The 14,311-nt window shown below is 37.7% G+C and overlaps 1 protein-coding gene across 1 annotated transcript in view; it reads right to left on the bottom strand.

The window, feature by feature from the left end:
• The window catches only part of TTC37 (tetratricopeptide repeat domain 37), a gene marked incomplete at its 3' end in the record, with an annotated part of 42,775 nt that overhangs the window by 117 nt on the left and 28,347 nt on the right, over positions 1-14,311 (bottom strand). Inside the window, 10 exon segments of the mRNA XM_010082053.1 lie at positions 1-26; positions 1,719-1,849; positions 3,599-3,751; positions 6,325-6,483; positions 8,315-8,436; positions 9,051-9,179; positions 10,118-10,223; positions 10,335-10,388; positions 11,012-11,084; positions 11,897-12,115. The exon segment at positions 1-26 is cut by the window's left edge and continues 17 nt beyond it. Of these exon segments, the coding sequence (XP_010080355.1) occupies positions 1-26; positions 1,719-1,849; positions 3,599-3,751; positions 6,325-6,483; positions 8,315-8,436; positions 9,051-9,179; positions 10,118-10,223; positions 10,335-10,388; positions 11,012-11,084; positions 11,897-12,115 (1,172 nt within the window).

The following is a 14,311-nucleotide window of genomic DNA, read 5'->3' as shown; positions in this document are numbered from 1 at the left end:
CTCTTTCCAACATTCGACGGGTCTCCCTAGAAGCACAACCAAAACATAACTGCAATCAAATGTGACTGTCTAGGTTGCATGTAACACACCAGTATCCCCAAGCAAGCAACAAAGATCAGGAACAATATAAGTGAAGGCCCTTATTTCCATTACCACCCAAAAAAGTGAGGGAGCAGAGTTGTATGTCCTTTAGTTTCCTACGTAGTTGCATTTAGAATGCTAAAGAGTATCACTACCATTGTTATGCTCAATATATTACACCCAAGTTAGTGCTTTAACTATCAAGTAACCCAAATTAGACTGAAACAGCAGATTTTATGACTGCTACAATAACATGATAAATATCATGCTGTCTGTGAACTCAGCACCATCTCTGATTTCAATATGTAATCTGCTGAACAAGTACAGCAGTATTTACTCCTGTTTAAGAGCTATGAAATAAATCTTTTGGAAGACAGTGCACCTGAGAGAAGCAAGTACTACAATAAATCTTAATAATCTCAACAGAATTTAATGTTATACACAAATATAGTTAATCCAGGCGCTCACTAAAGGTACTGCAGTTCCTGCAAACACAGAGGCCAGATGTGAAACTGCAGAACTACACAAAGTCTAAAATTCCGTTTGGCTGATCCTACCTTCCAACACTGCCAGTTGATACTTAACTGAGACATTTTCAAACTCACTGTGTCATTAGAAATCTGGTAAAAACTGGCAACTAGGTTTAGGGATGCCATATTCATTCACTGGTGCTCCATCAGCTTTGGCTCTTGTTTCAAGAATTCTGCCCTTTATAACCAATGTGATTTTCCAGTACACTGCAATTAAACAGCCTGCTGAGAGGTTACATCTGTTTTTCGTTTGCTACTTAAGATTGACAAATTTCTTGTTTCAGGATTTTGAAACATCTAGGCATATCAATTAGATCTTATGATATACCTTACCGTTCATGAAAGCTAATATCTGAAATTGTAACAAGACTGTTTTTAATTGATTAAATAAGTTTTCAGCCCAATTTTGTTATAATCAACAACTGTCATAATCACATTTGGCTGCCTGACACCTTCTTAAAAGCTCACAGAGAAAGTAAGCCAGTTTGTTACAATGATCTATAAAACCAAGTGAAATTATTAAACAAAAAAATCAAATATATTCCATTTTTCCATAGCTTAAGCAAAAATACAGTAAAAGACAAACGAGACTTAATAACCAAACTCATAAGTAGGAGGCTTCCAAATCCCCCCCCTCCCCCAAATCTTCCTCCCTTTCCTCAAAAAGCCACAATAAGCACCTGGTTGTTCAAGAATTAACATGAACGTTGACTATGAGCCCAATTTAGGATCAAAATGAATCTGAGCAGTAGATAGGGTAGTGGTATCTCTTTCCTTTGTGCTATTTGACAAGCTCTTTGAGAATGCATAGTCTTCCTGACTAGTTTATTTACGTAACATGCTATTAAAATAAAAGTTGCATTACAGCTGTTTTTTCTCTTGATATGAAAGTCATATACTTTTTTTTGAGGAATGTAGGAAGATTCTGCTGCTTCCTTATCCTCATACTAGTAACCCTTTCCGCCTTCTCCCTTTTAACTGCCATACTACTTCAAGAATTAATTCCTGTTTTAAATTATTTTTTAGTCTTGGAGTTAGATCTGGGCATAATGACCACTTGTGCTTTTAGATAGTGTATTCCATTTAAACTTAACAGATCGTGCATACCTTGCTCCCATTTTGCGATGATACTGTAGTAGTGCTTGTAGGAGAGCTGCCAAGGGGCAAGGAGAAAGTTTCAAAGCTTCAGTTGTCGCTTCCTGAACCAAGGATGGCCAGTGCTCATTCGAGACATTAGCCTACGATAAAAGGGAAAAAAAAAAGTTAAAAAAAATTTTAAAAATGAAAAACATTAAAAAGAAAGGGCTGTATCATAGTATGTAATGTAAATCAGGTTTTGATTGCCGGTCTCCAGACAACAGGTTTGATTCAAGCTGTTTGGAATTACAGAAGGATTTAGCAGGTTAGAAAGATATTTATTTTTTAAAAAAAAGTGATTAGAAGAGCCTGGAAAAGTCATGCTAAATATTCTAGGATGAGCCTTGCCAGCACTCCACTTGCTCGTTGATGGTAAGAATCTTTTTATTTATCCCATACATGTTTTAGCAATGCTTGTTTTAACCACAAACCCCTGTTTGCTCTTCAGCTTGTCAATTTTCATCCCATGTACAAGACTATTCTCGAATGTAGAATTTATCCCCAGAAGTGACATCGTATTTTACCAGAAGTAAGAACCAACTCCAATATGGTAATTAACCTAATAGAGGAATTACTGAGCAATTAAAAGATAAGTCTTCTTATCCCCATTGTGTCTGGATAGCATTCAAATTACTGTACTGGAAGGGATGCCCAAATTTTCATTTGGACAGATAACTGGGAGACAAGCAATTTTCAAAACACAGAGCTTTCTTGGATCTGAACAAGGTTTTCACCAGGCTTTTGCACATTTCATTAAGCCAGTGCAGATTAGAGAGGCTGAACAGAAATCCACTGATCAGCTGCTCTGCTCAAGCAAAAAGTAGAGATGAGATAATCAAATCTGTACTAATTACATTTTTAAACAAAGTCTTGTATATTCTCAGGCAATTCAGGCCAGCATTTGAAGAAGTAGTATTAATTAGGTTAGAGGTGACATTGCGACCTGTGGAGATACTTAGGAGCTATAGGTAACCCAGAGTAGACGACTAGAAAACAGACAGAATTATAGGAAGAAAAATCCTGTCACTTGACAAATTCTGCCTTTTGAAGCATATGGTTTGTGAGAGAGAAACTTGTCTACACTGAAGGGGATTCTCTTCGCACCAGGAGCAACAGCTTTGTAGCTTTAGCCTCGATAAAACTGACTGCCTTTTCTTATATAAGGACTCAGGATATATGGGGTTCCTGTGCCTGATTTTGATTATGGCTGTTAGCCTGCTCATCTGTTAAAACAGAAGAAAAAGTGTTAGCCAAGATAGCAGCAGTGTCTACCTTTTACACCAGGCTTTAAAGAAGTGTGCAGTGCACTTCAAGTTTCTAGAGTGACAATGCTTAAAGAGAACAGACAATCGCCAAGAATTTGAGTTATGTTCACCTGGCTCCTCAGTGCAAAGAGTAGAATAATTTTCTTTATAACACAAGGTACACTTCCCTTACATTTCCCTAAAAACGACCATACAGCATAAAGTTACTTGAAACTGTACTGAAGCCTCCAGGCACCAGTGCAGGAAAAACATTTAAGGCAGTTGTCTGAACCGAAGGACAGAGACTTGAAGGGTACATCAACTAGGAATTCAGAACTGAATCTGTTACTAAAGAATTAAGCCTTATTGAACAAGTTAGCCTCTTTATGAACACAGTGGTTATACGCGACTATTTCACAGCAACCTCTCTTACAAAAAGACTTTCTAAGAACAGTCCACTGCCCCTTGCAGTTTCATTTTTTTCTTTAGATGTAATTCATAAAATGCAAAGTCATTTAAACAGCAGCTTCATTTAAAGACTGTAGCAGTCGTACATCCCATGAACTCCTGTTAAATCATGCAGCTATGTTATTTTTATTATCCTACCATGCAGTTTTCCAGTGCAAGCATAGCTAGCCTGAGCAGACTGGATAACTTCCCATTCCAGCTGCCCTGCTGTGACGCCAACTGCAGACTCTTTCTGTAACACATCTCTGCTCCAACCATCATTCTTTGAGACCGATACACTTTTGCCAGCCACTGAAAAAAAGAAAAATACAACAAAATCAGTTATGGAGCCACCAAAAAACACATCCATTAGATAATATAATTTAGTTCAATTTATAAGAGTACCACCACATACTATTAGCTAAAACACCACCACCCACCCAGCCCTCATTTCAACAACATACTGTACACCACCCTGCACGAAAATGCATTCTGCTGCAGAGTTGGCAGTACACCTCACTGCAGTACCTCAGTTCAGAGTTTCCTGGACCACCCATGGACAACTTACAGCTATCTTACTTTGGAGATTGCTCACAGGTAAACAAATAACACAACCGACTTTTTGAAAGTCACTCTTTCGGACTAGCAGAGCATTGTGTGGTGCCTCATTTATCTCCAAAAATTCTGTAGAGATGGAAAGATAATTTTTCCTCTGGACCAAAGGTTTTCCAGCCCACCTGAGTAATGTCAGGAACATGAAAGACATTACAATGCAAGCCAGAGATCAGATGTTTCCTTGGGCTACACAGTTTCTGACCCAGTAGGGTCATGCCAGAGGAGCTAGATAGGATTAAGGAAGTAGACGCTGGAATCTGAGCAGTTTCATATTCCTGATGACAGCTCTTCCTGCTGACAGCTCTGCTAGAACAAGATGTCCTGGATTTGCTCATGAAAAGAAGGAAAAGGATTCTAACTCCTCCCTTTCTAATTCTGTAATCACATTTTTTGAAGCAGACGTGACCACACATTTGGAAATCCCTTACATGTACATGATATCCATCAAGATGCATAAGCCATGTTTAGAAAATTCTTTGCTGGGTCACCAAGCAAACAAAGCAACTTCTTATTAAAAAAAAGATTCCCTTGCTTTTAAGCAAAGGTCCTTACACTTTTGCTAGCTAAAGACTGCTTGGTGTTAGAAGGGGAAAAATTCTTAACCTTTTCAAATGCACAGAAGTTACTATTAAGAAGAGACAGACAACAAAAGTCTTTGTTAGCACTAGAGAGATTGTGCATCCTTGGCTTCAAGCTGCAGGACTGCTTTGTAAAGTAAAACATCCACTGATGCGCAGAAAATAAAGTTTTCCTCGGTCTCAGTTCTTCGCAGCTGAAGATACCAAGTACTCAAGATGTGAAGAAGAAGAGAAACCTCACGCAAAGGCACAATAGCAGCTCTGCCAGATCAGTTTTTCTCTATTTGCCTGGTAAGCCACAGCACAAAAAGTAGAAAAGCCATCAGATAAGCAGCACTCCTAAATCCTGCAAAACAACCATTGAGACAAAAGCCAAAAACTTAAGCAAAAGGCAAAGTTAATGGCCCCTCTAACTTAGTAAAACTCTAAGGCATCATGATGGATACTTCTGAGTAAGACAAAACAACTGCCAAACTCTCAGTAAGTCTAGAGCTAAAAAAACCTAAAAGCATATATCTATCCATTAGGAACAGATGCAGCAGCCAGGCTTTTTCACAATGCTATCCAAGCCCTGAAAAATATCTTCTTTAATTGAAGACTGAAAAGATCTTGCTCAGAGCTACGTTATCTGTAGCCTGGATTAAAAAAACAAAACAACCCTTTCCCCCCGCAAACCACCTACGCTTTCAGTTCACTTCTTCTCCCTGCTTGTAAGCAAGATGAGACTTGGCAATGCAAGGGATGCTACAACAACGTATATAAGCCCTAACTCCATTTTCAAAATATGTTATTAAAATAGAGGATACAATAATGTCTCGCATGCCCCCATGTTTTACCAATCAAATCTGAACCAGTTCTGCAGCTCAGAAAGATGATGTCTCACAAGTCAAAGAAAAAGAAGTCAAAAAAACCACCCTTCCATAAATGATACTTGTACGTTCCAGAAGGGAAGAGGATCTGCAGCCCTTTAACAAGTGAGACAATGATGTCTACAGCAGCCTTGCACTGATTTTCTAAGACTGAAATCTACTTCAGTCAATCTTACTACAAACAGGGTTTTTTTTGTTTGACAGGCAGAGGGATCACCATAAATCCTTCAACTACATAAAGGACTCTGAAAGGTCACAGAATTTTTCTAAACAACGTGCTGCTAACATTGGTAAAGGAAGACAGTAACTGTAACTGACAGGAACAGTTAGAAAATTAATAAATAAACATGCTGCATGACCAGAAGAATCTCTTGACATGTGTGAGACAGACTTCTCAGATTGTCTCACAGAGGCAGCATATGAACAGAGTTATAGCACCTTCATATTAACTAAAAATGATCTCTTATGATGCCATGAAGTGAGTGAGTGAACATTGTTTCTAGGGGTGATTTTTCTTCCCCGCAGACTCAATCTACTCAAAAGAATGGTGAGACCTGATGTCAGGAGATTATGGAGAAATATTATTCACGTTTTTCAGACCCTGAATAAGGAATTGTGCATTACTGTATTGGGAAATCATTTACGTCCATCTATTTTTATGGCTTATGAAATATTTCACTTGTTTCTGCTCACATGCCAAGTTGCAGGTGGCAGGGGTTTATCTCAACATTTTAATTCTCCTGCCTTTATGTCTGCTTGCTCTTACTAACAGTCCTTATTATTTCAACTATTAAAGAAAGTCAGGGAGAGGATCCACACTTACTTGCCAGGCTGCAACTGAAGTCGAAGTGGTCATGACTGTCTTGCGAAGCTCCTCCAGGATGTTGTCTGGAAGTTCTCTGTGAGACTGTAACAGCTGCTTACACTGAACTTGTCTCAGAAGCAAAAACAGACCTGGGTGCTCAGGGCAGCTTTTTAAACCCTAAACCCAAAATAAGGCTCAACATCATATCAGAATTATCATTTCCAAATATCAGAAGATACTTTGATTTTTCCATTTTGGTCTTTACAGAAAACAGCACTGAAAGCATTCTCAGGATTCTTGCAGCATGGCATTTTCCTCCTGCTCTGCACAAAGGAGTGTTCCAGGAACTGACACATGAAAATAGATAACTTTTTTCGTAGCCTCAAAATATATTTGAAGTCTATCCTAAAATTTGTACGTGTCCTACCCTTAAAGGTTTCTGAAGGATAGATAGGCAAATGGCAGATCTCTAGTTCTCTTGTTTCACAATCATGACAAGCTTTGGGCTAATGGAGGCAAACACCTGTCCTGTGGTTAAAAGACATCATCAGTATGTTCCAAGCAATTTAGTTCTCCCAGCTAAGGTGCTTTATTCTCACTGGAGCAGAAGCACTTCACTAAACATTTCCTATAGAGTACTTTTTTTGGAACAAACTCATGTCAAACAGCAAAGACAGAAAGCCGGCCACCTGTTGCTTTATCCTTCTCAGGTGAAGCATGTGAAGCTTCTGCAAGTCACATTACATGTCACTTTACCTGTTCACAATACTTCCAAGAACTATAACTCAAACCTTATCTGTTCTAAGAAACAACACTTGTACTTTTCACTCTCTTTGAAAAACAAAACATGTTGTCTCTTGAGTCTCTATGCTGCTGCTGTCTGAAGAATGCACGGACACGCGGAGATGTTCTGAAACACAACAGAAGCTGATAGTATTTGCCGCAATTTTCCCCCATTAACAAGCGTGGAATCATGTTGCCTGTGTCAAACCAAACAACTGCAGTGCATGACTCATCATCCCCAGTTATACTTCTTTCTAAGAATCCTGGGAACGTAAATTGTCAATGAGTTTGTGGTACCAGAGAGTGCTACTCTTGTTTCTTCACAGATCACAAGTACTAACTGTCCTTTCCCTAAGATTTTTAACCAACAAAAACCAAACAAAATCCACCATAACTTTCTCCCATGCCCAGATACCACCTTGTATGTCTAGAAATCTTTGATCCTTGTTAACGTAGGACAGGTCAGTAGGCCAAAAAAGCAAAACACCTCCTCATCAAGCAAACAAAGAGACAAGAAAGTACTTCCCCCTGGAAAATCAGCATGTTCACTGAATCTGTTTGGTTTAGTTTAGTCTTGGTGTTTGTTTTGTTTTTAAAACTCCCTTCCCTGTTAAGACAGAAATGCCAAAAGCAAGGAGCATGTTTGCATCAGATTAGTAATCTTCCTTAATGAAAGCCAGGGATGTGTGCTGCTGAGTCCAATTGGTTGTTTGCTTATCTTTTGCCAACTTTTCTGTCCATGAACACATGCAACACATACTTCAGGCTTGTTTTCACCCCTGTCCCCTTCCCCAAATGTGTTGCTCAAGACTTTTCCTTTTAATAATTACTTTTAGGACTGACTTGTGGCTCTGAAATAGAGTACCGACACAACAGAGCAGAAGACATTTAAGTCCCCTGCAAGTCTTCTGCCTGGACTTCTTGCCTTGAATTTCTGTAATGTTTCGCTTAATACTAGGTTAATGAATACAGGCAGGAAGGGCAGACTTAGCTTTGTCACATCATACATTGCTTGTTTCAACTATTAACACAGTTTTGGTGTTGCAAACAGAGTTAAGTATCTGGGGTGGGGGGGGGGGGAGAGAAAATGCCAATGACTATTGCACCTTGTAGCTCTGACAGAACAGACAGTTGCTAATTCAAAGATCATCTTTTTTGTAAAATGCTCACCAATCATGATTTCTATACAATTCTACCACAATCTGCCAGTGTGATGCCATCATACCTTGGTACAAAGAGCTTCAGCTTCTGAGAGTTTACCAGCCTCCTCTAGACTGGTAATAGCTTGAGATAGACACCAGTCTTCAACAGTCTGGATATAATTACGTGGAAGGTTATTTTCTCCAGCTGCAAAAACAGACAAAACACTTACCAGATTACTGTATATGCTGTAGTGCCATACAATGTCACATGCTCTAGATCTGGTATGGGAGAATTTTTAGGAGTATTAAACTGACGTGGCTTCCTTCATTAGCAGGAAAGTTAAGCAATGGTAAAATTCAAAACAAGAAGAGGGGAAAAAAGAATACACCATTTGTGTTAATGGTTTGAGAACAATCAAACATGGAATTTTAATTCCTACGGACATTGAGCAAGACTAAGGCTGAGGTTATCCCTCTACTGGAAAAGTTACGTAACTCTAGTGTACTTTAGCCTTTCCTTGTAAGCAGCGTTCCTGTGCTGTAACAGATCCATCCATCCATTTAGGAATCAGAGTTCAGAAGCACCATTTTAAAAAAGCATTTGAGTTTGGAGGGGAAAGCATGGTACAATTAAGTAATTAACTCTAGCTGTGTATTAGGGTTTAGCATTTTTATGTGATAAAATACAGTTACAGCTCAAACCACTACGAGTAATTCTCAGCTTATTTGCAAGTTTATGAAAGTCAGAAGAGTACTGAAAGCATACAGCATTTCAAATTTATTTTATTTTTTTAAACTAGAAAAACTGGCATAGCTTACTTTTGGCCGAAACTGTAGATAAAACTGACATCTCTAGATCCATTCGCTTTGGCTGAGTGTTGTTTAGACAGACAACAGTGTTTTCAGCATGACAGGCTGCCATCAGCACCGCCCAGGCAGCAGGATTATCTAGAAAAGAATGATTAAAGGCAATTCATGCCCATTCTGTATATGCTGGTGGTTTATTTAGAATGGCCTTTACCAGATTAAGCATAAAAACACAGCCATCAATGGAACCACAGACTAAATAAGAGACAGCAAGAACAAGGCAAGTTAATTCAATCAGACCCTTACATCAGCTCAGCCCAAGGCAGCTGATAACTATTTGCTCTAACTAGTAAAATTCTTCAAATTATAAGACAAAGATGCTGTTTCTAATTCCAATTAATGTATTTTGCCAGCAAAATGAAACAAGATCTAACAAAGTAACAGGTAAAGTATACTGCTTTTGAACAGAAGTTATACCCTTTTGTCTACTTAATTAAAATTTTTAACTTGCAGCCACACTAATACATCAAAGCAAAATTACTGCAAAAGAAACAATGTTTTAGTATTTCTGTATCAAGTGCAAACTAGCACTTGAAAACCCCACTAGATTTGCACTTCATATATTTAATGAAGTTCACCATTTAGTAATAGGTGAACAGTTGCCTATAGCTCATAACCAGCATATTGTAACAGAACATTTCCAATCCAAATTCTCAAGCTACATGAATACATCTATTCTGCTTTGTGTAGCATACTGACTCTGATGGAACATATGCTTTTCTTTTTTGTCTAATTTACAAAATTAAACTTATCTCCTCTCCTGCTGAGGGATTAACGAATTGCCCAAGTTTTCATAACAAGCCTCAAAACTCAGTGATTTTTTTTCTTCTTGTCTGGTTTAATTCTCCATGTCTAAACTTGGAATGGCAGTTAAAATTTCAACTCCAAGCATTCTCCCCAAAACATACACAGAAAACCCAAAACAACAAAGTGCCCTAAGAAAAGCAGACCTTTCTGTTAGCACAATATCTTTCTGACGGGGAAAAAAAATATCAGTACTGTTTGAGAATAAGAGTAACCTGGACAGAGGTGGATTGCCTTCTGAATATTTTTCAGAGGATTGTTTTTCTCATCTTCTAACATGTGACATCCTGCTGCCAACTGATTAACTTTCAGCAGGACTTCCTATAAAACAGAACATAAGAGTGACTTAACACTGTAACATAAGTGATCAGATGGAATTAATTTTAGGATTGTTTATGGAATTTTAAAGTCTGTATTTTAAGAAAGCCAAACCTTTCCATGTTTTACATCAAGTACATGTGAGACACTTCCTGCAACAGCTCCCCCCTGGAAGAGTAAAAAAAAAAAAAAAAAAAAAAGAAAATCGATTTGGTTTTATGGTTTTATGACTGACCAATTGAGAGATTTTATACAAAATGTAATGCCAAGATCTTTTCGTGTTTCTAATTTTAGCCCCATATAGAAAGGGGTTTGTTTTCAAATGCTATTTCTGTTTACATAATTGACATAAATTAAGACAAAGTATTTATTTGGAGAAGAGCTAATAATAAACATAAAAGCAGCAAGGAAGTACTGGCCAACGCAAAAAGTGAAACTGATTAATCAAATTCAACATATGTAAATCCTAATATGTATTTACATACACACATACATATGTATACAACAAAACAAAAATTATACATAGTAGAGCTTTTTCTTGTTGGAATAATTCCTGTAGATTTTTCCTGTAAATTTATGTCAGGAAGATAAAAAATTGCTAGCCAATGAAAGATACAAATAATTGGATATGTAACTTCAGTATGTACACATTATTCTTTATGTGCCTATGCGCCTTAAGTTTTCATACTAACTAGTCCATGTACTGAAGGGTGAGGGTTTTTTTTAGTTAAGAAATAACACAGACTACTCAGGATGTAAGCAGCACACATGCATTACAGCAACGCACTTACTTTTGCCTTTTGTGATGCATACAGTGGAACCAGTCGAGACAGGAGAGACCACAGGGCAGGATTATTTGGATTACTGGAAAAAGAACAAGGATATTAGACTTTCTGGTTTAGATATGAACCTGGTGACTTGGGAGGCAGGTCCTATAAATCCCAAACGGATCATTTTCTATTAAGAAAACAATCCAGTGTGGTTAAAAATAGACATGGGTTGTAATTTAAATTTTAAACAAACAAAACAATATTGAAGTTATATTGTTAGCTAAAGAAATAGAATGTACAATATGAACGTCAATATTCATGGTAAGAAAACAAATAAACTTTAGGACTACTCATAGTGTGAAGAACAAGGAATTTTAATTCCAGTTGGAGAAAAATAATTTGCATAAAGAAAAGTTTCCAAAAAAACTTGGGAGTCTATGAGGTGTGTCTTGCTTAAAGGCACTGATTCAAGTTTCCCCTTTCTATAATGCTAAGGCTAACCAAAGAACATTTAAACACAGACATTTAACTAACAATTAACAACAGCTTCACAGGCTGTTAAATAAAGGCCCTAGAGACTTTCTAGGTTGAATGTTCTGCTAAATATGATGAAAAATGCTTTCATGGAACACTAAACTGATCTAACTACCAAAGAAGCCACCAAAACAAAACCAGAAAACCCCAAACAAGCCATAAACTTCTGCCATTTGATCCCATCAATGAGAAAACAAGCTTCTGTAAGTTGATGGCACAACCTTAAGTGAGGACTTCATGTTTGAAAAACAACTTTTTTTTTTTTTTTTTTTTTTTAGAACAACGATGAAAGTGAAAAGATACTTGCTTACTATTCAAAGCAATCAAAGCAAAACATCTATAAGGCAATCTAAAGAAAGACAAAATACATACCTGTGTATGACTTTTGAGACTTCTCTCTGGACCCCCACATTTCTACCTTGCAATGCATAAACAGCAGATGCAATAAGGCACCTTTCATAAATGCTATCATCCCCTTTTTCATGCTTCAGTAATTCTTTCAGGGCTGCTGTTGCAAGTGTAGCATCCTGCTTTACCAGTCCTAGTGTGCATAAAGCCTTCAGACTTTCCATACTCGGTTCCTTTAATGAGCTGTTGAATCAGAGGGAGGAAAGGAGACACTATTTTGGAGCACAAATTTAACTTACTGTTAACATGAGAGTACTTGTTATTTCTTAGTCCTCCTGCTCCTATGTACCATGTATGGTATACAAAACTAACACCCTCTCACTATGGGATTGTGGTTTAAGCTACATCAGTATGCTTGAGATTTCAGGATACGGAAAACAGCAGTGGTTATGCACCATTTCAGCACTCAAGCTTATAATGTATAAGTACTGGGCACGACTCTGACACGTTAATTGTTCTTCAGCAGTAGCCATAAAATGAATGGTAAGAGACAATGCATAACACTGACAACTATTTTATTTTCTTGAGATATTTGTACTTCTAAGTAGTATCAAACCTGAGTGCAGTGTGCCTATTTACAGCTTTGCAACAGAAATCCAGGAAGGAAAAAGCCAGTAATGAGCCTGCTGCATAGAACTGCTTTCTGAGAAGAGGGATGTACTAGAAATTATGCCTTGTTAACATGCATAATTCTACCTAGCATGCTTTCTACCACCTATTAGTTCTAGTACAACCGCCAGTTGCACTGTTCCATTAACTTCATTATGAGAGGCAGTGTAACTTCATACTGATAGCATTCCCAGCTTTATTGGAGACCTAATAGATACAGACGCTGATTTTTTTCATCAATGTTTTCTACTATAGGTGGAGAACTCTTAACTCAAGTTAATCCCCTGATCTTCAGCTCTGGTGAAAACAGTGAGCTCAGTAAAACCAACCAAAATCAAAGACCTTAACTGATGAACTGGTTGAAGGAGATCTTGCAATAAAGGCAATTCAATAAATTGCAATACAAACTGAATGGAGGCAAATAACAAAACTTGTATGGCAACAATAATTCGGAGTTACATCACTGTAATGTTCTAAACATAACTACAGAACAAAGTGCTGCTTACTTTCACTTACTAGGTGACTATAGGCTCCTAATGAAGCTTCTACTGATTATTTTTGCCTTAAAAAAAAAAAAAGACAAGAATGTAAACTTCTGATTCTATGTTTTGTTTTCAGTCCTTGGCAAGAAAAATTTCAAAGAGCTGTTAAACACAACCTAGAATAGCCAGCACTATGCTAACTGGTGCAAAGGTATTCCCTTGGACAAGTTAAGAAGTGGAATTCTATCAGCTATAAAGACATACTCATTGTTACAAATCTCTGTGCCAAGCTGGCCATGAGAAAAGAAGGCAGACAGCTTCTTGTTCAAGGTCCTGCTCAGGCCCTTTAAGTTATCTAGCATGAATTCGAGTCAATGAAGACATCTGTCTACTGGACTAGAATTCACCATTTTTTTTCATATTAAAATCCACTGTACACTCCTACAGCACTGTGCTCCCAATTCAGGTCTAGACATAGTCACTGCAATGTTGCTTTCCTAAACCATTTACTACTTTTTATTTTTAACACAAAAGCTAATGCCATGTAGAAAAATCTCCTTGTTAATGTTTACGACAAAAATAGGAGTCTGCAGTGATTAACAGGATGTAGGAAATATCAGGTCCCTAGCTCATTAATAATCAGTTACTCAGGATTTAGAGTACACTAGGTCATGGACCTTCACTTTTTCAGCAACTTCAAGAGTCTCCTGGCAAGATGGAGACTGTACAGCCACTACTGTAGTTCTCTGCTGACAAGAGAGTTGATCCTGAGAGGCTGAAGTGTTAGCACTTAATCCACTGCTACCAGATTAACAGTAACGCACAGGTTTTTAGCCTCTGCAGCTCTGAAAAAAAGAGTGAACAACTCATACAGATCTATTTCTTGTCATGGGGAAGCTACAAGATTGTCCTTGTCTATGTCTGTGATGCTTGGAACACAATTGTTCTGCAGATTTCTGACTGCTTAAACTGAAATTGTTTTCATTAGTCATCTAGATTTCTTACAGCTAATGAGCAAAAATATTGCCTCGTGCTTAGGACAACTACAGACTAATATTATCTTCATAGGTAAACCTATTACAACTACCATTCAAGGATATTAGACATCCAAAACTACCCTGCCTACTAACCCTTTCACTCCATACTGCTTTAAAAACATGAAATAAGACACAGGCTGTAAAACAAAACAGATATTATCACACAAACTATCTGAAAAGAACATGTCACTTCACTCTGCAACACAAAAATACCCCTTAAAGATCCCCCAAAAAGCAAATCTGAGCATTCA

Source organism: Pterocles gutturalis, unplaced genomic scaffold, assembly GCF_000699245.1.
Source record: "Pterocles gutturalis isolate BGI_N339 unplaced genomic scaffold, ASM69924v1 scaffold11239, whole genome shotgun sequence".
Taxonomy (NCBI): Eukaryota; Metazoa; Chordata; class Aves; order Pterocliformes; family Pteroclidae; genus Pterocles; species Pterocles gutturalis.
This window is presented reverse-complemented; position numbering and strand designations above follow the sequence as displayed.